The 26,687-nt window shown below is 48.3% G+C and overlaps 1 protein-coding gene across 11 annotated transcripts in view; it reads left to right on the forward strand.

Moving 5' to 3' along the window:
- The window catches only part of MAP7D3 (MAP7 domain containing 3), a 1,453,570-nt gene that overhangs the window by 799,410 nt on the left and 627,473 nt on the right, over positions 1–26,687 (forward strand). For all 11 annotated transcript variants that reach the window (XM_069612805.1, XM_069612807.1, XM_069612812.1 and 8 more), the window contains one exon: positions 13,486–13,727. In XM_069612805.1, the coding sequence (XP_069468906.1) occupies positions 13,486–13,727 (242 nt within the window). The remainder of the gene's footprint in view (positions 1–13,485; positions 13,728–26,687) is intronic.

Genomic DNA, 26,687 nt, shown 5'->3' on the forward strand with positions numbered 1-26,687 from the left:
TCTGGTCAATACACTGCCTTCAACCACCTGGATGTCCTTGCTGTACCACAGTGGCCTAGGCCCCTCAACTCCTCTCCCCGACCAGGCCCCTTCAACCCAAATACTTGACCCCATCTGGTTTCCAAACAAACCCTGCCTCCACATAATGAGACTTGAAGCATAAAGGTTCAAGGCCATGATTTCAGTTTTCTCCACATTGTTTGTAACCCAAGACCTCTGAGTATTGCTCGATTTCCTGCAGGAAAGGGGAATGGAGAGGGGGGGGGTAAGGACTTCTGTAGATTCTGCATCAAGGCCAGGATATCGTCGGCATATGCCACCACTTTAACCTCCAACCCTTTGCACCCACCCATCGGATATCCTCCTGGCCTTTAATAAGCTGTAACATGGGCTCTAATGAGAGCATGAATGACAGCCCTGCTTTGTCCCCAGCTTGAAGGGGGGGAAGAACGATGCAATCTGGTCATTAACATATACTGCTGATCTGTGGTGTTGATACAAGGAGCCCACCAGCGCAATAAAACGAGAGTCCAGCCCATGCCACCTCAGGGATTCCATTAGAAAAAGCCACCCCACCCTATGAAATGCCTTTTGAGCATCTAGCGTAATCACCCCTCAGGGTTCATCCACAGACTTTGCCAAGTCCAGTATAGAACACAGCAAGTGAGTGTTTGCTCCTGACAGCCCCCCCTTCACGAACCCGGACTGATCTTTATGGATCAGCAACAGGAATACTGGTTCAAGTCTTAGGGCCAGCCCCTTGGCGAATATCTTGGCTTTCATATTGATCAAGGAAATTGGTCTGTAATTCTTAATTAGCGTGGGAACCCACCCCGGCTTCTGTATCACATGTATCATTGACTCTTAAAACGTCCACTGTTGATGCCCCCCTGCTTATATACCCTCGAAAGAGCTCCCATAAGTTTAGAGGTGAGCACCCCCACAAAAGTACACCTTAAATTTGTTACTCTTTTTCAATTTGGATATTGCCAGTTCCACTTCCTCCCTTGCGATATCCCACCCTAAACCCTCAAGAATTTCCTCCGGCACCTTGGCCTTGCTTGAGGAACCTCGCCTGCCCCCAGCTAGTGGCCAATGTGACTGCTCATAGGCTTGCACTCTGGTGTGTAGAACTCCTGATAAAAGGACGAAAATCACCTCGTCATCCGTAACAATCCTCCCCACAATTGCAACCACCCGATTATTCAGCTGCCTTGCCTTCAAATAGTTAGCCAAGCGCTTGTCCGCCTTATTCGCCCTATCCCCCCTCCCTGCCTTATTGGAGCACTGCTTATTGTATTCAATTTCATTGCGCATCAAGACTAGCAGCCTGTCCTGGGTTGGGGAGCTAATGTATTCCATCGGACGAAAAAAGTAGGACTGCCTTACAGGCTTCCGCCTTCGCCACTTTATTTCATCGTGCAACATACCCAATTATATGCCCCCGGAGTACGGCCTTGTAGGCGTCCCAAACTAACCCCAGGCGATAAGCCGTCCGCTGCATTTCGACACAAAAACTCTTCTGTAAAGGCCTCTACCAACTGGACAAAGTCTGGGCACGCCAGGAGATCCGCATTCACCCGCCATCAGTTGCCCCTCCGCCTAGCCCCTCCTTGCACTCTGCCACCACCGGAGCATGGTCCGAGATCATGATTGGCGAAATGTCCACACCTTGTATCCGCTCAATGAGACCTTTGCTCATAAAGATATAATTAATCCTGGCGTGTGACCCATGGGGGGGGGGGGGGGGGGCGGGGGAGAAAAAGGTGAATTCTCGAGCTTCAGGGTTACACACCCTCCACACATATGATATGATACGGCATTTGTAACGCACCTATACACAAGTGTTTATGATAATTCATTGTCCGCCACCAACCTCTCAAACGCCTTGTGCGTCCTGGGCTGACTCATTCGGGAATAGGATTCCCTATCTAATACCAGATCTAGAGGCAGGTTACAGCCCGACCCAAGAGGAGTGATTCCCTTTACAACCGCTGCAGTTTCAGACTCAAGCCGTCCCAAAACCCCCTATCTTCCTGGTTCGGCCTATATACACTCCCCAGGATTAGCAGGGTTTCCTCTTGCTTACCTTCCACAATCAAGCACCTCCCCTCCACATCTGCCTGCGACCCTTCCACCTGAAACTGACAGTTTTTAATTTATCAATATCGCAACCCCCCCTTTACAGACCACAGTCTCTGATTCCACTACCAGCCCGACCCACTGCTTCTTCAACATATTACATCCTTCCTTCGAGAGGTGCGTTTCTTGTATGAGGGCAACTTGAGCACCTAACCTCCCTGTATGTGTCGACACTTTCTGCCTCTTAATCAGAGAATGCAGGCTGTTTACATTCCACGAGAGGAACTTCACCATATTGCCTTGTACACCCTGTATGCTACTGGCCCATTCTGACAAACCCTACCCCTTTGAGTGAGGTCTAATTGCTTCTCCAGTAGGAGTCCTCCCTCTGCCTCCCATACAACCCCCCCAACCCCCCCCTCACCTTCCCCCATGTATATCCATTCTCCATCTCACCACCAGTATGTCCCCCCAGTATCCAAGCAAAGGAAAAAAGAAATACCAAAGCTTAACAGTAACAAGAACCTGCGTCGGCGCAGCCCACACTTCACATGGGCCCACTCCTCCCATTACTCTCATCCCCATGGGGTCCCCCTCACAGGGACCCAGAGGATACACTGAGCTGACGAAACGACCCTACCTGCCCACACCCCAATCATTGGTCCCTGGGACGGGGGAAAAAAGGAATAGAGGGAAAGTCTTGCCCCCCCCCCCGCCGCACCAGATATATAGACTCATGTAACGTTGCAACATAGCTGACCCAACTCAAAACACCCCATCCCACATTGCATTCCACTTATTTCACCTCAACATACAGAAAAACTGTTTCATGTAGCCTCCGAGGGCAGCTACTTAGACTTCCGTGGAGATTGGGACCAATCCCTTTCTTGTCCTCCCCAAGGGCTGTGGCCGGGGACCCCGACCTAGCCCTGTAGGGCGGTTCCTTCTCAAAACCTAAACTGGGAGAGCTGTGCCGCTGCTCCTGATGTCTTCTACCGTCCAAACAGTTACCTTCGCCCTGTCCATAGAGTGCCTGAGATGTTGGGAGAGTAACCTATTTCCGTTTCCTTGCCCATCTGGTCAGATTTGGTAGTTGCTTTTATCTCCAGCACTCCGCCAATTGGTTCTCCTGGCGCTTGGGTGTTCCCTTTAATTTCGAGGGGGAGTTTTTGGTTCTGGCGCCTGGCATTAGGGTTGCATGCCGTGGTGTCTGAGTCGGCCTGGACCTCCTAGATGCAGCTGTCCTCTCCTCTCCCCCAAGCCGTGCGTCCCCTGACTCCACCGTGACACCGCGTGATCTGGGTGCACAGCAGAGCTCAGACGGGCTGCTTTCCCCTCCCCGCCGGTGGGCTCACTCACGCTGTGATGGGCGGTAGTCAGTCCGGATTGATTCCGGGTTCCTGCCCGGAGGCACGCCAACTGATGGGGCAGTCTGTTCATTCGTAGCACCTCAGTTCCGCTCCTTGCCACACGGCGGTTGCCTCACTGTCCCCGGCGGCAGCACACTTAGGTGGATCAGCCGTTCTTCGCCAGTGCGCTCCAGGCTCGCCACAGGCTTCTGTTGACCCAACGCGGGTCGGGATCTTGTGAGGGCACGGTCCTCTTTTTTCACTCCACCAGTATCGCACAGCTGGGGCAACTGCCCGCGGGGGCGCACCAGGTTGGTCTCTGAGGGTTCCTGTAACGGACCTTCTAAAACTGTGGCTCTGGTTACCGGGGTTCGCCCGGATGTCTCCATTTCTAGAGCTTTCCACATGGATACCGGGGTACGCCCTGAGGTTTCAATTAAGGGAGCTTTCCACACAGAATCCCAGCTCGATGCCCCTCTTGAGGTAGCTATTCGTCCTGGGTTACAACCCGAGGTTCCTCTTTTTGGGGCTAATTCCAGCACTGACAGAATCGAGAGATCCTCTTTGGAGGTCTTGTCGGTGAGTGTTGGGCAGAAACCTGTGCAGTTCCCTCTGGGACCAGTGCAAAACATTTAGGACTGCAGGTGTTTGGCAGCAAACCCACTTGGTAGCAGTCTGTACCACACAGATTCACTTGGTAGCTGTGGCTGAGCAGTCAGACTTCCCTCAAGAAGAGTTAGGCAGTATACAGAGTATTCACAATAGGTCAAGAGCACACAATAGAACAAGTAAACACTGACCAGGGCTTGGTGTAAAAGAGATATAATTATTTATTTAAAACCACGTCTAGAAAAACACACAGGCACTAATAGTAAGCAATTCAAAAACATGGTCACTAAAAGATATACACTCCCTTAAAAGAATATTAGACAAGTCTTAAGTAAAGCCCCACTTATTTTCAGACAGCGGTGAGCGCTTAACGTAGATGGCACTCTAATAATTCATTTTTAAAAAAGGGAGAGAAAAGCAGAGAAAAACTTGAAACAGATCCCAACACTTTTACAAGAACAGAACAAGAGGGGAAGGCAAAGTAAAACCGTGAATTCAGAGTCAGTAGGCCGGATCCGCTTTAAGAGGATCGAAACGAAATGTGTCCAAGGTCACACGGTTGCAGTGCACAAAAGTCTTGTAATGGTTCAAAAAGGAGTTGGATCAAAGAAAGGGACCAGTTAGAGGGTCAAGGCGGCCAGCCCAGTCCAGAAGGTTAAGGAGTTATTACCTTGTTGCAATCTTTAGAAAGGGAGGCCTGGCGGACACGGTACCTTAAAGTGGTGAGAACGCTCCAGCGGGGGCAGTCGTTCCTGGCAGCGGATGCAAGGCGGTGCTTCGTCCGGGGGAAGAGAGGAGTCCGTTGCACTGCCAGAAAAGAAACCAGCCGCGGAGTTTCTAAGGTACAAGGAGCGGTCCGTTGATTCGCGGTTCAGTGGTGAGTGGCTATCTGGCTGCCGGGGTGCTTGGCACGGGCAGTTCGACCACAAACTGGGCTGGGGTGCGAAGAAAGAAAGGTAAACTGGTTGTTCCCACCAGTCAGGGGAAGAAGCCTCTCCAGCCGGGAGATCTTCTCTGTCGTCGGGAAGTGGTGAGTCGGTTCTGCAGGGCTCCACCGGTGGTGTTGTCATGGTAGATCGGCTCAGCTTCTCCCTCGTCGGATTCTCAGGTCCTATGGCGACTTCTGAAGTTCCAGTCCCCAAAGCCCTGCTTTTATGCAGAAAACCCCCATTCACTCAGCCTAGCTGTCACTCTAACATGCTAAGTGGTGAGCCAGCCGGCTCACCACTTGGGCCAATCACACAAGAGTGCGACTTGAGTTACCAAGGTAAATCAGTCCAGGGTGCCTAAACCCCCCTCCCCCACCCTCTGTGGTACCCAGACAGAGTTTCACCACTTTTGGAGGCTTCTGTGGAGAAGCCTGCCAAAAAGGGGAACAAGGGGCTCGACTTGGGTTGGAGTCACAGAAGAGAACACAAATGCCATTTTAGAATCGAGTCTTGGCAAAAAATACCAACCGGAGAATTAATATTAATTAAATAAACCGGCAGTATGTTCGAGGCTATGAGAATTAATTAATTAAAGTTGGTAGCCTCGAACAATGGGAAAATCCCATAGGGAAATATTTGCGGTCCAATATAAAAAGTAGTTTCCACAGCCACCAGCCAAACTCGATCAGGGGGGACGGAGACGTGCCCCCTTAACTAACAGACCCAAGGGCAATCAAATTGCCCCGACCAGTAAGTCCACAATATGATGGTTTGTACTGGTTTCTGTTAATAATTTGGGACTAGTAAAGCCAATGGTGACTTTACATGCCCTGGGAGACAGTAGTCAGTCCCAGGGTATGGAGTCTATGGTGGGGTGTCACTATGACAACCCTGTGCTTCTGCACGGAGGGTGCTGTGTAACACACATAGGAAAAACACATGAGACCCTATGGAGTAAAGGAGCCCATAGCCCATAAAATACATTACCAGTCAAAGGAATACCATACATCCTGTCCAAGAGTGGGAGAAAAAGAGTCTCACTCTTGGCAGGAGGAAAAGACAAACTCCAGAAATCCAGCAAAGCTGCTGGGGGACTTGCTAGGTAAGGAAATTCAGCCTAAAGAGAGAATTCTCCCTAACAGTGAGGTACATTCCTCAGCCGTCCCACACTCGGTCATGGTGGTACTGGTTCTGTCGATGGGGCAAAGAAGGCGGTCAAGGACCCCAGGCCTTCCAGTACCGGCTCTGCCGAGGTTCCTCCACTGGAGGCTAATTCTGGGGCAGTTTCTAAGATGTCCAGTAAACATCCGAGAGGTGCCAGCACCGGCTCGAGCGAGGATCCTTGTGTTACAGCTAAAGTGTTACTTAAGTCCCCTGTCTATCCAGAGGAGACAATTGCCTCATCGCCGCATGCAACGCAGTTCTCCTCAGGTGGCGACAAAATGGCAGCCAAACCTCCATGTTCTATGGCAGCGATTTTTGATACCTCTCTTAAACCAACGTTCACGACGTCTGGTGCTGGGAACATTTCTTTTGGGGCTAAGCAGCCTTTTCCACGCTATTTGGACAACAAAAACTTGTTCCGCCCTTCATTTGATTGTTGTGCTCGGGCACCACTGCCTCATATTGTCTCGCTCCCTCCTGCTTCTACACCACTGGTCTATGTGGATCCGGCCGGTGATGGACCCTCCTGGCAACCATCCTGCTTGCGTTCATGGGGTTATGCCCCTCACGAGCGGCATCTGCCTGTTCCAGCGCCAAAATCTTCGGCTTAGGATGCCTTTTTTTGGGAAGTTTCAGATGCTCATGCGTTCTGACCCCATAAGGGTGTATTTCAAAGGTCATTTTAGGGAAATGTACCCTGAACAACGTGTCCCACCTTCTGCCCCGGCTGTTCCTACACAGGCCCGCTCTGTTAGAGCATTCGCCGACTGGGTTCTTGATATGATGGCCCTCCTTGATATTCTAGTACCTTAGGCCCCCACTCGACAGGAGGGGGTGCTTTCTGGAGCCTTTACCCTGTCGTCTCAGGAGCGCACCGGCCTGTTCCTCCAGAAGGGTGTCTTGGCTGAGGCCCATAAGGTCTGGGATAAACCCCATACTGGGCAACACCTCAACAAGAGGATTGACGCTCGATAGAAGCTTCAAACCTCTGAGGGGATAGCCTGATCAGCTTGTCCCTCCCTTCCTCAACAGTGGTGGCATTAGTCACCCTCCAGTCCAAACCAGCCTCTGCATCTTCAACAGCAGCGGCCCAAATCCTTTCCAAAGAGAATAAGCTTCTGGTCGGTTTGGGAAAGAAAGTCTTTGCCAATTCGGCGCTCCAACTTCGTCAAGCTAACACCAAGCTCATCCTGGCAGCAGCTAATCTGAGGCTGTGGAAAGAGCTAGCTGATTTCCAGGAATGTATTCCTGCGGATAGGCTAGACGACTTTAAAGCCGGTTTGTCGGATGCCAAAGTGTTGGCACAGGATCTACTGGAAGCTGCGGCACACCACATAGATACCTCGGCTCGAGGCCTGATGGTCAGGGTTGACATCTCCCGCCAAGCGTGGCTCGATGCGACGAAGTTCTCAAAGAAAGTACAAGACAAAGTACTGGACCTCTCTTTTGATGGCAAGGATTTGTTCCATTCTTCTACAGACGAGGAACTCACAAAGACGAAAGCGAGTACCCAAACCGCCAAATATTTATCGGTCCTGGCGAAAGCTCCAGCTAAGGCCCCTTATACACAGAGGTCAGGGGCCCAGACTCGGTCCTCTGGATTGAGGGGGTTTCAGGATCGTTGTGCATGGCGTACTGAAGCTCCGGTTGGCGGGTCCCATCGGAAGCAACAACGGCAAGGTGGTCGGTTTTTCTCTCGTTCATCAGCCTCCTCTCCAGGGGCAGGAAGTCTCCCTGCCGGCAAGTCATCCAAATGATATATCTGGTTGGTCGCACAGGACTCCAGTGGGAGGACGAACCCGTCTCATCTAGAGGCGTGGAAGATCGAAGACCGGTGGGTTTTGTCCATTGATCGGGCGGGCTGTCGCTTGCTCTTACCCCCTACCCAACCCTTTAAACCCTCCCTTCCAGCAGATCGGGTCGCCCTCCCTCAGAGCCGAGGTACATAAACTTCTAGACCTCAGAGCGGTGGAGCCTGTTCCCCTTGGGGAGCAAGGGGAGGACTTCTACTCCTGTCTGTTCAGTGCCCAAACCTAACCAAGCTGGCCTGCGCACTACCCTCGATCTTTCCCAGTTCAACCTTTCTCTTCCCCAAGCGAAATTCGAGATAATCACGCCTTGCCAAATTAAGTCCTCTCTTCAGAAGGACGACTGGCTCAGTGTGGTGGACCTTCAGGACGGTCTGCATCGGAAATATCTGCGGTTCTCGCTGGGAGGGAAACATTTCCAGTTCTGTTTGCTCCCTTTTGGTCTCAGCTCGGCGCCGCCTGTCTTTACGAAGATGTCGGTCATCGCAGCTTTCCTCAGGCTGCAGGGCGTTTATGTATACCCATATTTGGATGATTGGCTCCTAAGCAGTTCTTGCCCACAGACTGCAATGATCAATCTCCAGTCTCTCCTCCAGCTCCTGTTCCACCTTGGGCTGTTGGTGAACTCGTGGAAATCTTCCATGACAGTCTCTCAAGACCTAATTTTCCTGGGTTTCCGTTGGAACACAATCAGTACCAAAGTGTTCCTAACAGCGGACAGGATTGCGGACCTATCAGCCACATGTCAGCTCTTCCTCCAGTCTTTGCATGTGATGGCTTTGTGGTTCGAGGGACTTCTGGGCCTCATGGCTTCTAGCGTGCTAGCCCTTCCACTTGTACGTCTGAAGATGAGGCATACTCAGCACGCTCTTGGGAGATCTTGGTCTCAGGCTTCGGACCCGGATTCCAAGATGATCCCAGTTCCGTTCTGCATGATGGCAGATCTACAATGGTGGTCTTCGACCGACAGCCTTTCAATGGTGCCCTCCTTGCAGGAGCCCTTTCCACAAGTGACGGTCACCATGGACTCCTTCCTTCTGGGGTGGGGCGCGACGCTTTGTCACCTCAAAGTATTCGACCTTTGGACACCTCAGGACAGGCAGTTTCATATCAATTATCTGGAACTCCTGGCTGTATTTCTAGCGCGCAAAGCTTTTCAATCGTCTATCACAAACAAGATAGTCCGTATTTGCATGACAATTCTGTGGCAATGTTTTACATCAACAAGCAGGGTGGCACCAAATCTCCTCTCCTTGTGGACCTAGCCATACAGATTTGGAAATGGGCCATCCAGCACAACATTTGGCTCCTTGCTGTACACATTCTGGGTCACATCAATGTAACTGCAGACTCACTCAGATGCCAGTCACGAGTGGGAATTGAACACGGATGTTCACTCCACCATTTATCGCCAATGGGGCACTCCAGAAGTGGACCTCTTTGCAACCTTTACAAACAGGAAACTTCCTCTGTATGCATCCAGACACAGACTTGGGGTGTCCTCCCTGGGAAACGCTCTCGTGATTCCATGGCACAACATGAAGGCTATTGCTTTTCCTCCACTGACTCTGATTCATCGGGCACTCTGCAAGCTCAAGAATGCATCAAATTGCACTCTCCTCCTCATAGCTCCTTGGTGGCCAGCCAGATTCTGTTTTTCGTAACTGGTTTTCTATCGATTCTTTCTCCGATGAGATTGCCTTTGATTCCTGTCCTGCTTCACCAGTGCGATCACCAGATGTGGCACCCCTCCTCACAATCGTTCAGCTTAGTGGCCTGGTGCCTGAATTCAGATCTTTAGCACAGTTTAATTGGTCCGAGGAGAATAAGCGCATTATCCAAGCTGCCAGAAAACCTTCCATGAGGGCTCAATATAGGAGCAAATGGCTCCGTTTTTGCCACTGGTGCTTAGCTAAACAACTTGACCCCAGACATGCTACGGTTGACACTGTTCTATCATTCGTGTCTTACCTCGCAGCTTCAGGCATTCATGTCTTGTTTTGCAGGACTTATCTGCTATTGCGCCCTACCTGTCCACGGAGAGCTGTTCCTTTTCTTTGACTAATCCGGTAATTAAAAAGCATTTCGTGTGTCACTAAAAGGGATTTATGTGGGTCTTCTGCATCTTTTCTCACGGGTGCGCACCCCTCATTCCAAATGGGATTTGAATGTGGTCCTCACTGCGTTATGCCATAACCATTTGAACCCATGGGGGGTTCCTCACAACTTTTTGTCACATTTGGAGACCTGAAAGAGAAACAGTCTTCCAAGGCAACTCTCTCCCGATGGATTGCCTCCTGCATTTCAGAAGCCTATAGTATACAGGGCCATCAACCTCCGAAAGGCATCCATGCTCATCTTGGACGTGGCAAAGCGGCTGCTGTTGCCTTCCAAAAGTATGTTCCTTGGGAAACCATCGCCAAGGCGGCTACGTGGGCTTCCCCATCAGCTTTTTGTAAGCATTATTGCTTGGACCTCAGCTCCAGGGTTTGGCCAGGCTGTTCTTTTTCCATCCACCCAAACTAACTGTGGTGCGTGTTTGGGAAACTCCCAAAAGTATGGAGGAAAGGGGACAGGCATAGCAGTATAGCAAACCTACTCACCGTAGGGACTACCTTACTCCTAGTCCATACTCTCCTTTCCTCCATACGCCCACCGTCCCCTCTAAAAAGTATCCTCTATTATTGCTTAAATGGGCTCATACCTGGCGTAAGAAGAGGATTAAAGGGTGATGCGCGGGGCCGAGCTCAGGATATCAGGGTTTTGGCCACGTGCGGCACCCTGCTTAAAAATAAAAGTACAAAAAATTAAAATCTTTGATGCTTTTTACAAAAGTACTCCGGTCCTGTCCTGAAGGACGGAATGTCCCACACTTATGGAGGAAAGGGGACTATGGACTAGGAGTAAGGTAGTCACTATGGTGAGTAACTTTGTTACTGCGCTACACTGTCCTCTCTGCATACTTTCACTTAACAATATTGTCTGAAGTTACTGGCAGGTCGAGGCACCCGATTTGACAGTGTTTTGTCGAATTATTTGTTGTGAGCCTTTCACTTTTTGCCCAACTCTTTCTGTCTGTACTGCGTTGCGACTCTATCAAGATAAGGAATCAAGAGGATTGAATCCATTAGAAGAAAAAGTCTAATTATTGGTTATGTTCTTTATATGGGTTCTCATCCTGCAGCCTACACTTCTTCCAGAAAGCAAACGGAAGTTACTGTTTAAAAAAACAAAACTATAGTCTGTTATTTTATTTAACCCTTACCGCAGCTTGTTCCTTTTTTAAATTCCTCTCATGTAGTGCTTTCCTCAGCTTCTGACAATAGGAGAAAGAGTGAGAACTGAGTTAATGGGGTGTAGTCTTTGCACCATTTATACTGAGGCAAGGTTATTTCTGGTGTCGAAGACCCGGTTGCGTGAGTTGACAGGGTCTCATAGTGAATAAATCCAATAGGCTTTGCCCATTTTTTGTATATCTAGTGCCAACCCTGTTCCTTGAAAGTGGGCAAAATTAGAAGTTCACTACTAGTAGAAACTGAAGGTATTGTGGGGGAAGGGTGAAGTATCAAAAACCCACTGTTAAAAAAAAAAAAAGAAAAAGAAACGCTAAAATGATTAAAACACCTGTCTTCTTCTGAATGTATTCAATACTTTCTGTGGATCTGTAGAATCCTAGACGTCTATACATCATAACACCTGGAAATTATTAGTTGCAACAGCATACTTTATGGCTTCCCATGTAAGTTCCTGCCGTTTTCAAAGCTTGTGCAAGTGATTGAGTTATCTCTCTTGAGTCGTCGTGGAAGCAAGACCATCCCTGTTTCACTGCTTTACTGATAAACAGGGTTTGGTGACTATAGGGGGTGGGGGTATGTCGCATGATTCACCAAAGTCTCATGTTTTAATAGGGTCCCTTTCATATGGTTTGCAATCCAGGTTAAGTTGTGGTTCTCCTGGCACCTTTTCTCATATTTTATAGTATAGATCATTTTTTGGATCTACATTCTCCATTACAGACCAACAAATACCAATCACCATTTCCGAAGACACCACATGGCCTCCATGCAGTGCCCTAGCCACTTCCACAAAGACATTTAGAAAATAAAATAAAAATCAGAAAGTGAGTGGATCAAGAAACTACGACTAACATAAAGCATCAAACTCCCACCAATCAATGTACGAAGATAAAAATGTTCTAGCATTTCAAAGAACACCCAAACCATTCCACAGTGACCTTCCCAACTTGGAGTACTCGAGTCTTAACGAATCAAGAGGACCCAGACTACCTAATAAGTCATACCTCATACCCCTGTGAAGCCGAATGAAACTCTTCCATCTGTCACCAGTTACAGCCCCTGAAACCAAAACCACCACCATACCAGCTCTCCTCTAGTTCTGTCCTCTACTCCCAGAATAAACCCAACTCTGCCCCACGAATTTCTGAAACACACCCCCACACTCCCGAAAAGGTGAGTACTACAAAGTAAAATAAGAGAAGAGAAATAAGAAAGAACAACAAATCGCATAACAACTCTATAGCCAAGGCACTATCCAAACTCAACTACCAAAAACCTACTACCATCTCCTCTGTCAATCACCATCACCTCACTACATGCTTACCACACACGCTGCAGATGAATACAAACACTCCCCACAGAACATTAATTTCATTGTTTCAGCGCCTTGGCGAAAGCTGTTTATAAATAACAAATTACCAAACACTGTGAACCACTCTTCTTTCTCAAACCCATCCATAAGTCCCACCATGCTACAAACACACGACCCCCCAGATGCTGTCCTCGCATTGCAAACAATATACACCAGTGCTTCAAAACAAAACGCACGAAGAAAGACCACTGGCATAAACCAGCCCCCTCCCACTTTGCCCTTACGGAGCAACAAGAGCACCTAGAGACCATGCAAATGGCAGTGGTGCGCAGTATAAAACAATACAACATAACATTCGTCCTTTCATACACATACATTTATTTGCGCTTCATAAATCCCTATGCTGCATCTCTCCAAGTAGTAACCAACTTGTTCTTTTTGCTAAGGACCAAAAGGTTACCTAATTAAAATTGTCTAAGTACTTTGATCTTAGTTTAATGTACCTGCTATCAAAGAGGAGAATCGCAATAGTGTGGAAATAAGCACAGGGGATAAAATGAAATATTTGTGGCAAAAGAGATGGCCCAAAAACAATGTGCCAAGTCGGGAGAGGAATCACAGACATGTTAGTGGGGAACTCTTCCGGGGCAGATCTTTTTATCCTACAACCTTTACTGACGGATCCGGCCCAGTGTTCAAGGATGCTTATTGGATGTCACTGTTGGGTTTTGCTGCTAATGATAAAGCGATAGCTTGATTCAAATATATTGCGAGATGACTGGTTTATAATCAAATGAAAATTGTTTTTGCTGTAACATGTAGCATGGGCAATTGTTATACTTTTTACTTTGAAAGAATGTTTTTAAGCAAGATAAGGAACCCTAGGTTTGTATACTTGCATGCAAACATTTTCTTCTTTCTTTTTTCTTTATAAAGACAGCCTCAAAAGAATCGCCCACCTTCTCCTGTTCTGTTGAAGCAGAGACCCCTTTCTGCGACACACAAACAAGCACCTATTACACGACCCTCCCTCACACCACCTGTTATTAATGTTACCAAAAAGAAATCTGATGTGGACAGTAAACCAAAGGACAAAAGTGAAGAAGAAACCACACAAGAGCTTTTATCGCCAACTTCTGAGAAGGAACTAACAATAATTGCTCCCAAGACCAAAGAAGGTATGCATATTTTCTAAAGTAATACTGAAATCCAATAGTTAATTGGTTGTCTTTTTGAAGATACTTCCTTGCTGTGAAAATGTGCACATTACTTTTACATCCTGGACACTTTAATTCCCAACACGCAGCAACAAAACCTGTTGGTATATGGTGTTGGAAACGGATCCAAATGCTTCGTCCAGTGAGTCAAAAAGAAACATGCACAGTCCTATTGCGCCACTTAACACATGTCTACTACATTCCAATTTACGCATCAGTTGAGTGTCCAAAAGAAATATGCACAGTCCTATTGCGCCACTTAACACATGTCTACTACATTCCAATTTACGCATCAGTTGAGTGCTTTCTAACAGTTAACCAGTTTTTAATAATTGCTATGTCCCCCTCTGTAGGCAGCTTTATCTCAATATCAAATATTTTAAAGGAACATACAGCATTGACTTTGAGCATTATTTTCGAAGCTTACATTCACTACCTAGAATTCACACTCTTTCATCCTGTTCTCTGTTTAAAGATCTGCGCTTGATCCCAATGGAAACAGTTTGAGCACAAGCAATCATGCCCAATAGCCATCTATTGCATTTGTCACCTGCCTGATAAGAAAACGATACCTGATGATGTGCATATAAACTAACGTTGACTTTGCGCACTGTGATGTGAAAAAGAGGACAATTTAAATATGGAACATTTTGAAAATCACATTGCACGGCTTATGTACCACCCCATATCCTGTCCCTCTTTAACAACACTCATATAATGCTCAGTAGCTTAATTCCTTAGCTATGTAGTATGGTTTTGACTAGCACACAGTTAAACTTTGAAGCACAGGCATGATCCCTGGCTTCTGTGCTCCTGTATTTTTTCTCCATGTGTTAACTTCTAATATGTATTCTCAGCATGTGTTGGCGTTGGTTTCACTTACCTTTTTCTTATGAGTTAGAGATTGTACAAAGGTCCTCTAGCGAGAACTTTAGAAGATGAAAGTATTTGTGGTTGGCAACATTTCATTTAAGTTATTCCTAGCAGTGATAGTTGATAGAGCAGTTTAAACTTTCCTCCTATTGATCACACTGGAACCTCCACTTATTTGCTTTGTCTTGAGCCCTAATCTGACTTGGAGGTAAGTAAAGCCTAGTTAGCTTCACTTACCTTGCCTAAACTAACATTCTGATGGCTGGTACTAGTGCAAGGGCACATGAATTCCTGTCTTGTTTTTATGTAGCACTCACCATCTTACAGTGGAGCACTGCAACGTTTGTTTCCCTTTATTCATTTCCAGCTTGCTGGCCTCAGAATTTTTTTTCCAGTAGAGGGCGCTGCGCGTTGATGTCCCTTGGAGGCCTCCCTATCGACGTCATGATAGGTATAAATAATCACGCACAGTATCCGTTGCTCAGTTCTGTTTTTCCACACTTTGTAAGCCTTGGAGACGTAACGCTTGGTTCCTCAGTGAATCATAAACTTCGATATTTCGTGAAGAAAAAACTTTGAATCTTCAATCCACAATGGCATCTTCATCCGCTCCATCGACGCCCTGATCCAGCTTTAAAAAATGCCAGGATAGTGGGAAAAAGATGTCTTGACTGATCCCCACAGGATCTGTCTGTGGTGCCTGGGCCCAGAGCACCTGTGTTCAGAGTGTGAAGAATGTCTTTCTATGATGGCAAAAGCCTTGAGGGAGCGTAGGGGGGAAGCTGGAGAAAGGTAAGACCGCAAAATCTGTTACCCCTTCAAAATTGACCTCTGACGAGTCGAGACAGTCGTCTCCTCATCGAAAAAGAAAGCAGTCCCGTTTGCGGTCTCGGAGTGGCTCACACCACTCACCCGCTTCGATAGACAATAAGAAGAGGCGCCATAGATCGCCCTCGTCTTCGTCCTCCAGTTCCCCAGAAAAAGTTGCTTGCCCCACTAAGTACAGCTTTGCTCCTGATGTGCAATCCAGACTTCTGAATATGCCCTTTGACGGCACCTATCCATTTGGTAAAAAGCTGATGACAGTTTGAAGAAGTTGCAAACTTCCAAAGCGGCGGCTAAATCCCTTGGAGCTGCAATGCGACAAACTCCAAACCGCCCCACACGTACGCCCTGGAGTTGTGTGTCCATTCACTTTTACTCCGGTTTCAGAAAAAGCAGAGGACAGCCAGCTCAAAGGGGCCAGAGACGATTCACCCATGGTGGACGGGGCAAAGGTACCAAGTCTGCATTCGCAGGTGCTGCCTTGCTTTCAGCATCTGCGTCAGCCGCTCCAAAACCCCTCTGAGGTCTTACTACACAAAACACCAGTAGGAGGCAGGTTAAAACATCTGACAGAATGGCAGGCTATTACATTAGATGCTTGGGCACTGGAAACAATTGCCCAAGGTTACTGCCTGCCTTTTCTACACACTCCTCAGAGTCATCCACCGGCCAACAACTCTTTGATGTTTCCAGACCCGCTCCTTATGCAGGAGACTTTGGAACTTCTAGAGGAAGGTGCTATAGAACCTTCACTTGTAGCGGAGAGGAACAAGGGTTGGTACTCCCCATATTTCCTAATTCCAAAAAAGGACGGAGGAATGAGACACGTCTTGGACTTATGACAATTGAACAAATTCCTCAGGAAAGAGGTTCAAGATGGTAACCCTTTCTCAGATCCTTCAGGCCCTCCAACCTCAGAATTGGTTGGTATCTCTGGACCTTCAGGATGCTTACTTTCATGTGCCAATCCATCTCAAGCACAGAAAGTTCCTGAGGTTCCCCATTGGCAGCTCTCACTATCAATTTTGGGTTCTGCCATTTGGGCTGACCCCTGCCCGAGGGTTTTCACCAAGCTATTGGCGGTTGCGGCAGCAAGTCTCAGGAGGGGAGGGATTCATATCTACCCCTAGCTGGACGACTGGTTGATCAGAGCAGTGTCCCCGGAACAAGTTCCAGATCATCTGTATTAGGTTTGCCACCCTCCACAAGCTGGGCTTCTCCCTCAACTTCAACAAGTCCCGTATGATAGCATGACAGAAACTCCAGTTTAATGCAGCAGTCCTGAACACATCCCTAGGAAAAGCCTCGCCACCACAGGTGAGGGCTTAAGATATTCTACAGATGGTGATCAGATTTAAAAATGCCCAGTATCTGCCAGCCTTCGACTTTTTGAGGTTGCTCGGCCTCATGGCATCTTGCATTTTTCTAGTGCCAGAGGCTCCTGAGAATGAGGTCTATCCAGTGGGCTCTAAGGACCCAATGGTCGCAATTCTCAGGACAGATGTCAGATTTCCTAAAAATACCGAACAGAGTTGCACGAGACCTTCAGTGGTGGGCCTGTCGGGAGAACATCTTGAAAGGAGAACCGTTTGGCAACCATGGCCGGAGATAACAGTAGTGACGGATGCCTCACTTACGGGGTGGGGAGCCATTCCAACTATTTGACCGTCAGCGGTCCTTGGTCTCCATCGGAGTCCAAACTACACATCAACCTATTAGAGCTGAGAGCAATCAGGCTAGCACTGAAAGCTTTCCTGCCATCAGTAAATGGAAAACATTTTCTGATAATGATGGACAACACAGTGGCCATGCAATACCTCAACAAAAGAGGAGGTGTAGGGTCACTACCGCTGTGCAGCGAGGCAACGCAACTCTGGTTCTGGGCAATTCGAGAAGGAATCTCTCTATTGGCAGCTCACCTAGGCGGAGAGAAGAACACAGCGGCAGACGTCCTGAGCAGGCAGACCAGCTCAGGAAGACCTTCAAGAGATCTTCACTCTTTGGTGAACCCCTCAGGTGGATCTGTTCACAACGAGTCACAACAAGAAATGTTAAAGGTACTGCTCCAGGGAATTTCCCCCAAGAGGAGCTCTACCAGATGTGTTTGTGGTGGCTTGGGAGTTTCTGCTTCTATACGCATTTCCTCCAGTCCCCGTCATTCCTCACGTAATAAGGAGGTTGAGAAGATTCCAGAAAACCATGATTCTAATTGCCCCGGACTGGGCCAGAGGACATGGTACCCGGATCTTCTAGACATGTCCATCTGCCCTCCGATTCATCTTCCACAAAGAGAGAGGATCTTCTCTCGCGAGAGGAGGGTCAGGTTCTCCATCTGGATATCAGAACTCTGAACCTTCTGGCATGGTTTCTGAAAGGCAGAGATACAAAGATTGGGACCTCCCGGATGACGTAATGGAGGTGTTGCTTTAGGCCAGAAGACCAGCAACCAAATCGCCATACCGCTGCCGTTGGAACAAATTCTGCAGCTGGTGTAGAGATATGAATATTGACTCTTTTTCATGCAACACTCGACAGTATTATCTTTCCTACTACACTTAGCAAATTCAGGACTACAAGCCAGCACAATTAAGGGTTATCTCGCTGCGCTAGCAATTTTCAAACGCACGGCTGAGGAACCCTCATATTTCAAGATGCCCTTAGTCATTCAATTTCTGAAAGGGTTGACTAATGTCTACCCTCCAACTCCTTTTTAAGTTCCCCTGTGGAACTTAAATCTAGTTCTAAAATTTTCAAATGGGCACTCCTTTTTGAACCCCTCCATTCTTGCTCATTAAGATTTCTCACTCACAAAACAATTTTCCTAGTGGCTATAACTTCTGCCACAAGAGTGAGCGAACTACAAGCTTTATCTTGCAAACCTCCACATACTATCTTCCACAAGGATAAAGTAGTCCTTCAAGTGAAGCCTAATTTCCTCCCAAAGGTTGTGTCAGAATTTCATATTCTGCATAAAATAACATTACCTTCATTCTACCCTCCCCATCATTCTGGGAAAGAGGAGGAAAGATTGCACAACTTGATCCAAAGCGTGCTTTGAGTTTCATCAGCAGACTTGCAAGTCTTAGGCAGGCAGACCAATTGTATGTGTGGTATGCAGGACATAAACTAGGCCTAGCCATCACCATACAAACCATCTCAAGATGGTTCATTTTAACTATCCTAGAATGCTATAAATTGGCAGGAAAAGACCACCCCCAACATATGAGGGCTCATTCAACCAGGGGTATCGCGGCTTCATCCGCTCTCCAGAGGGGAGTTCCAATATAAGACATCTGTGCAGCTGCCACATGGTCGTCTGTACATACCTTTACAAGGTTCTATTAGTCTCCTCCTCTAAGAAACTAAATTTGTAAAAGCTGTATTGCACTCTGGGCACACTTAAACCATACTCATTTTTACTCCCGCCTCCTGTACACATTTCATGCTTTGGAAGTCTATTAAAGATGAGGAATACGTGGGAGGACACAATCCATTCGAAGAAAAAGTCACTTACTGTAACATTCTTTCGACTGGATGTTCCTCCCACGTATTCCTTATCGCCCCTTCCATCCTTTCCTGCAGTAAAACTTCCCTTGTAGTTGCAGCCTACGCTCCCTCAAGGGTACTAACCATCTCATACTGGACAAACACAGCACTTGAAAACGAAACTGAGCAACGGACGCTGCACGTGACTATTTATACCTATGAATACGTCGATACAGAGGCCTCTGAGGGACATCATCTCGAGAGACATCGACGCGCAGCACCCTCTACTGAAAAGAAATTTCTGAGGCCAGCAAGCTGGAAATGAATATATCAAAGATAAGGAATAAGTGGGAGGAACATCCAGTCGAAAGAACATTACAGTTGGTAAGTAACTTGTTCTTTTGCCTTTTTGATGGGCCTACTGTTGTAGTGACAGCCTTGTGGCAATGAGCTGTGTTTCACTTATTTTTCTGGCACACTACCGGTCACCATTCTTTTTTTTTAATACAGACTGCCAAGTGCCATATATGTGAAACTGCTGTGTCATGTGGTTTAAGTCCTGTCCATTGGCGCTCTTGCATTTTTGGCAGTCTTTCTGCCATTTCAGGTCAGGAAATGCCATATAATGTAAGCACTTCCTGAGATCAGGCTTGGATTATGGGGTTGGGTCTGTCTTTCAGTATCCCAGAGCAGATGTGTGGTGTGTGGCTGTCCATAGCATTACATGTTTGAAAGGTGCAGATCCTCGCCATTGCTGCGCTGGGCTGCCCCCATTTCGAATTTGGCATAAAAGGAGGAGCGCTGCAGCTGGTCTTAAGGTCAACCACTGAAACCAAGAATCCAAAGAGCCAGTGCTGAAGACCCAGAAGACTACTGCTGCAGGCAGTTACAATTGCAGAAGCCATCTCTCATTGAAGTCTCCTGATCTTCGTGCAACCAGAGAAGACTCATCAGTGCTTTGACAATTGGACTGGCTGGGACCACCAGTCCCGTCCTCTGCATTAGAAGCCATCTGACTGACATATGAAATGTCCCAGGATAATCCTGTGGGCTGCCTATCTTTTGACAATGCCTCGTTGCGGCACTGGTCACCGTTCCGAGCTAGAACTTGGGGCTCTGGAGGCCATCAACTATTCCAGCATGGATTCACATTCTCATGAATATTCCCATATTCCTTGGTAAAAAAGGAAGTAGTTTTACTTTAGACTGAACTGCTTGTCTCCTCTGTAACCAATCATTGTCCTTTGGGTCATACTGTCGACAGCCAAAGACACTTGCCTTATTGTCTTCACCCCTGGTGGCTATCTTCAAATTTTTACTGCACAATTCCGTTTTGGGTGTGCTCTCACATTTCTCTTTGAGAAGTGTGACCTTTTTGGTGTTTTTGGATAGTTTTGCATAGATTTATTCAACCTTTTCCTCCTTGACCGTCACGCATGGATTACCGACAACGGGGGACACGTTGTCGGCGAAGATCGTGTTTCCATGGTTAGATGTTCTCCGCAAGTTTTGACGGGCCCATGCTTGGGGCTACATTTCATTTCTACGATGTCCGACGTGGCCAAGAGAAGTTTCTTCAGGGCATGCAAGTTCTGTGGCCTGAAGAATGTGTACATAGAGGATCGGCATCTCACGTGTCTTTGTCTTCACCTGGACCATGATGAAGATGGGTACAAGGTCTGCCATAATTTCCCAGTGAAGTCTAAGAGGGATCGCGAGCACAGGTTGGTGACTTGGCTCAAGAAAGAGACTGCCTTTGATGCGGCCTCCGGGTGTAGTCGCTCTTCGTCGAGAACTGGCAGGTCCCTTGAGCATGCTCCCTCTGAGAAAAAATGGCTGAGGTCCTTTGAGGGTTTTCCTTCCAAGGTTATCCAAAAGAAGGCCTAGCATCAAGCATCTGCTCCCACAAAGGTTGCCACTGCTGCGGGATCTGGTTCGGGATGGAGTCGCTTCCCGTCGACAGCACAGTCAACATTGGGCCTACCCGCTGATGGATAGCCTTCCGTGAGGAAGTCTTTAACCCCTTCCAAACACAAGTTGTTTTCTTTATTAAGTATATATTTTTTTTACTTAATCGGTTGGAGCATACAAAATCCACAACTGACATGACAAAATGATCATTGCACACAAGTTACAGTAGTCCACATCAGTACTTCTGCTTACACTTAATTGGATCGACAGTATCCCCAAAGAAGCCGTTCTGTTTCCCCCGACCACCCTAGACCCTGCACCATTCACCAGGTTTATTCCTCCCAGGCCTGTCCATGTCACCTGCTTTTCCCCGGACGCAGATAGTCACGCCAGGCATGGGTTTGATGGTTAAGCAAGGGTATTTAAGGGCATAGTCCAGTAGTGGGGTCCAGATCGATTGAAATTGGTGAAAGCTTCCCTCCTATGCATCTGTAACCTTCTCTGCCACCAGCACATCCCAAGCCTTAATCCACCATAAGGTCAAGTCCGGGCCCTTTAACGACTTCCAGCGACGGCCGACAGTAATGCGGGCTACCAGCAGCAAATGTGTCAACAACCTCGCCCGAACCCCCGATTTCGTGTATACCTCTTCATGTGGGGCCCCCATGAGCAAAGTTTTGGGACACATTAGGAATTTCCTTCCCTTGATAGCTTCTATGGTCTCCACAATGGTTTCCCAGAAGGAGCGAATCACGGGATAGTCCCACCACATGTGGATGTAAGAGCCGTATGTCTCACAGTTTCGCCAACAAGAGGAGTTAATCGAGGCCTGGAAGTGATGCATCTGTGCTGGGGTATAGTACCAGCAGAACAGAAGTTTCAAGGCGCACTAGTTTTAAAAAAAAAAAAAAAAAGTTTTTGTTTTACAACAAACACACCAAACATAATAACTTTTTAGGACATACATAATCGGTGTCAAGACTTCACATTATACTGTATCATTTTCTGTCCACCCCCCTCCGTCCCCCCCAAACTCGAGCCTTCTCAGCCACATCATCTACGTGAGCACTTTCGGGAATCTCAGTGCGTATTGACTCATCTGAGTTTTCTGTATCAAGATTGACCTGGTGGGGGTTAGTCATCGAGGTCACTAACTGCCTCCAGGCTATCAGGGGGCCCACTTCCTCCTCTCCCCCCCCCGGTGACAGCTTCAAACCACACCGCGGTTTCTGCTTCCGCCCATCTCAGGAGGTCCGCCCACCAAATCTCCACTCGGGGTCTGTGGGCCGCTTTCCAACACATAGCGATTCTGCGTTTGGCTAAAATATAGTCCAGGTCCTTCATCTTACTGATATGCTTCGAATGACGTGGCCTGGGGAAGTTCCCGATCATGCAAGCCCATGCAGACCCTATATCCAGTACCACTCCTCCACCAGCCATTTTTGTCTTCATCTCTCCTCAGAATCTATGCACCTCAGGGCAAGCCCAGAACATATGCAATAGTCCTGCATCCACTTCCCTGCACCTGGGGCATTTTTGTACAGCCGGGCCCCCAAACCTAGCTATTTTCCCTGGAGTCAGATAGGCTCTATGGGTGACGTATAACTGAATCTGTTGAAGTCTCACATTCCGGGACACCTTTTTATGGTACCTTTGGGCACAAACCCACTGTCCCTCTGTCATGGGTTCCCCCACCTCTTCCTCCCAGTCATGCCTCAACTGGGACAGCTGCTTCCTCTCCTTCGTCCTTAGGAGCTCGTATATCCTAGATATTTCATGCCCACCCTCCGGGACATCATACATTGTTTCTAGGGAGGCGTCAGATTCTTCCTCCAGCACGGTCTCGGGCCACCTCTCTCTCACCCGTCTCATGAGCCTAGTATAAGTGATGAATTGGCCTCTATGCACCCCTGTCTCCTCCTGCAGCCTCTGGAATCCCAACACTCCCCCCACTCCTGCCATATGTCTCCAAGGGTGGCTACTCCCACTGGTTCCCAGTATCTACGAATCACTTCAAACAGTTGGGAGTCATCCCCGCATAGCACTGCCAGCGGGACCTGCTGGGAGAGGGGATCTGGGTCACCCACCGTTTTCCATGTGCTACGCCAGACTTCCCAGCCCAACTTCAGTAGTCTCCCCGTCTTTGCTATTTTAGTTTTATGTAGCCACAGTGTCTCCCTCAAAAAGTAAGGCGTTACTTCAACTTGCAAAAGCCTAGCTTCTGCTGAGTCTTCTGCAGACAACCACCTAGACACATACAAGTGTCCCGCCAGGTAATACAGCTCAAAATTCGGTAGGTTTATGCCCCCCTTATCACATGTGTTCTGTAATTTCCACAGGGCCACCCTGTTCCTGAAGTTGCCCCATATGAAGCCCCTGCACATGCCATGAAGTTTCACAAAGAAGCATCTAGGGATCAAGTACGGGATATTTACAAAATAATGCAAGAGTCTGGGCAGGACCACTATTTTGAGTAGAGCTGCTCTCCCCATCATGGCTAGGGGTAATCTAGACCAGAACACCATGCTGTTCTTAACTCCCTCAGTCGCTTTCTCTGTGTTATATTTGTGTTCTGTCTCTATTTTATGGTAAACATTCACTCCCAGATATCTAAATGTCACGGTTTGCCAGGGTATCTGCAGGACGGGCAACCCTTCCAGTGGGGTACTCTTGTACCTTCCCAGGAGGAACAGGCTAGACTTCCTGGGGTTAACCGATATGCCCGAGAGGGTGGCGTAACGATCCATCTCCAACACATACTGCAGGTTTTCCTCCGGGTAGCGCAGGTAAAGGAGCACATCATCTTCATACAATGATATCAGGTGTGTGCCCCCCTGTCGGATCCGCACTTCGCCATATTGTTGCCGCAGGCATATTGCCAGCGGCTCTAATGCCAAGATGTATAACATGGGTGACCAGGGGCATCCCTGTCTGGTCCCCCTACTAAGTTGCCATTTATCCGATATTGTGGTTCCGGTTTTAACTCTCGCCATCGGGGTACTATATAGCGTCTGGACCCATCTAATATATCCTGGTCCCATCCCGTATCCTTTCAGTGTGGCTTTCAACCACGGCCACCGCACCGAATCAAAAGCCTTGACCGCGTCCAACGACACGATAGCCAGCTCGCTCGGGTCTCCCTCAGTTTGATCAATATGATGTAGCCTCCTGTGGTTATCTGTGATATTTCTACCGGGGACGTAACCCGTCTGGTCTGGGTGTATCAGCTTGCTAATTACCCTCTTTAACCTATTGGCCAGCACGGCCGTGAGTATCTTGCTATCCTGATTGAGCATAGACAAGGGCCTATAGCATCTGCATTCCACGGCTGGTTTGCCTGGTTTTAGGAGCGGAATGATCACTGCCTCGCGGAGGTCCTTGGTCTGCCTCGCGGAGGGACGCCGGCAATTCCCCCCGTTCATAGGCTTCATTAAACATGACCAGCAGCGTTCGAGTAGCCCCTGCTTATACTTTTATAAAACTCGCTGGGTAACCCATCCGACCCGGGCGCTTTACCCGTAGGCAGGTGTTGGATCACCGCCTCTAGTTCGTCCACTGTAATGGGGGCGTCCAGGTCCGCTCGTTCTAGATCTAAGGTGGGCAGATCCATATCCTCTATCGTATCCAGTATTTCTTGACTCATATTATCTCCTGTGTTCTCGTATAATTGTCTGTAATACTTTAGGAACTCCTCATTTACCCTCTCCTGGGTATTATGGATTTGACCTTCCGCGCCCCTGATCTCCCTGATCACAGAGCGGGGGGCCTCGTTCTTATATAACCAGGCCAGTAACCTACCCGGTTTGTCCCCCCTGCATGCAGCCTCTCTGTGTATTTCTTATAGTTTAGTTTGCATAATCTGTCCCAAAGTTCGCTGCAGGCTCACTGTAAGGTCTCTATTTTAGCGCTATTCGCACGGGTGATCTCCTTATTTTGTATCAGGCCCTCCAGCACTCGTTCCGTCTCCTGCAGTTCCCGCTCGAAGCCCTCTTGGAGCCCTTTGGACTTAGATATGACTACCCCCCGCACCACTACTTTAAATGCCTCCCATACTGTCCCCACAGAACTTAAACTGCCCGTTTTAAATTCAAAGTAATCCTCAATGGCCTCCCTCAGATCCTCTCGAAAGGCAGCGTCCTGTAGGGCCTCGGTTCTGAGCCTCCACGTCGGGATCCGCGCTCTGGGGGTTGATGTCGCCACTCTATGACCAGAGGCGAGTGGTCAGAGAGTACTCGGGCCTTGTATTCCGCCCCCACCATTTCGCCCACCATCCCAGCAGATGCAAACACATAGTCCAGCCTTGTGTGCAAGTCATGTGGCGCCGCATAATGCGAGTATTGCCTGTCCATAGGGTGTAGTTTCCTCCACACATCCTCCAAGCCGAGGTCCATCAACAGTGTCCTCAGCGCTCTAGCTGCTGGCGCGCGGCTTTTCTAATTTGTCATCTGACCTATCTAACCTGGGGTTTAGAGTGCAATTGAAATCCCCTCACCACACCACCGCGCCCCCCGCCAGGGGGCCGATTTTGCTATATAAAGACCTTATATATGCCGTTGTATCATGATTAGGGGCATACAAATTTATAATGTTCACTTCTCTGTTCTCCAAGAGTCCTGCCATTGCCACCATTCTGCCTTCTGGGTCTATTGTTGAGCTAAGCAGCTGAAATGGCACATGCGGTGCCACCCATGTAATCACCCCCCTTGCATATGCCGAGTATGTGGCCCCTATAACATTACCCCTCCATTTTCTCCTAACCACCTCCAACTTCTCCTTGGTGAGGTGGGTTTCCTGTAGCAGAGCTATGTCAATCCGCATCCTCTTTAGGTACATCATCACCCTATTACGTTTGAGGTAATTATTAAGGCCCCACACATTCCAGGTCACAATTCTGAGATTACCCGCTGCCATTAATTTGTTTGACATTTCCATATAGGCTCATACATAAACTAAAACTACAACTAAAACTACCCAAAAATATATACACCACAAACTTCCCCCTACCCCACTGCACACAATCCCTTCCCTCCCCCCTCCCTACCCTGCCCCAACAAATGCCCTGCTCCATCCCTGGATCTCAGGCCCACCCGCGTCTGGTTCTGTCTCGCAATCGAGGGCTAGGACCCGCGGTGCGTCACCAAATTAACAGTGACCTAACTAAGCGAAATGCTATGGGGTTCGAGGGGTGTCTCCCAGGAACTCCTACTTGTTTGCTTTAAGCGGGTTTTACAAACAGTATTTAGCACTATGCTCTAGTCCCAGTGTCTTGTGCTGCATCACCAAGATGACCCAGCTACATGTTACTTATCTTCCGCAGCTTCTGTTTGGATCCCCGGTTCCTGGGGGCGGCCCTGCATGTCCAGCCAGTCCATAGCCGCCTCCGGCGTCTCGAAGAACAGGGTTGTGTTCTTATGGAACACTTTCAATTTGGCCGGATAAAGCAGCATATATCTGTGGCCAGCCTCTCTCAATCTTCTTTTCACTGACCCAAAGTTCATCCTGCTACGTTGTACGTGCAAGGTATAGTCTGGGTACGCCGTAATCCTCGCTGGTCCCCTTTCAATCGTGCCTCCCTTTCGGAAGAATTCTAGTATTTTCTCTCAATCCCGGTAATTTAGTATCTTTGCAATCAATGGCCGCGGAGGGTTTCCCGGGGGTGGTCTCCTCATTAATGCCCGGCGTGCCCTTTCAACCGCAAACCCCTGTGACAGCGCACCACCAGTTATTTCCTGCAGGAGCATGGACTCTACATATTCAGTCGGGTAGGCCCCTCCACGCCTTCCGGCAAGCCAACAATACGAATGTTATTGCGTCTGGCACGCCCTT

The sequence above is a fragment of the Ambystoma mexicanum genome, chromosome 5p, assembly GCF_040938575.1.
Source record: "Ambystoma mexicanum isolate Mex_15411 chromosome 5p, UKY_AmexF1_1, whole genome shotgun sequence".
In the NCBI taxonomy this organism is placed as follows: domain Eukaryota; kingdom Metazoa; phylum Chordata; class Amphibia; order Caudata; family Ambystomatidae; genus Ambystoma; species Ambystoma mexicanum.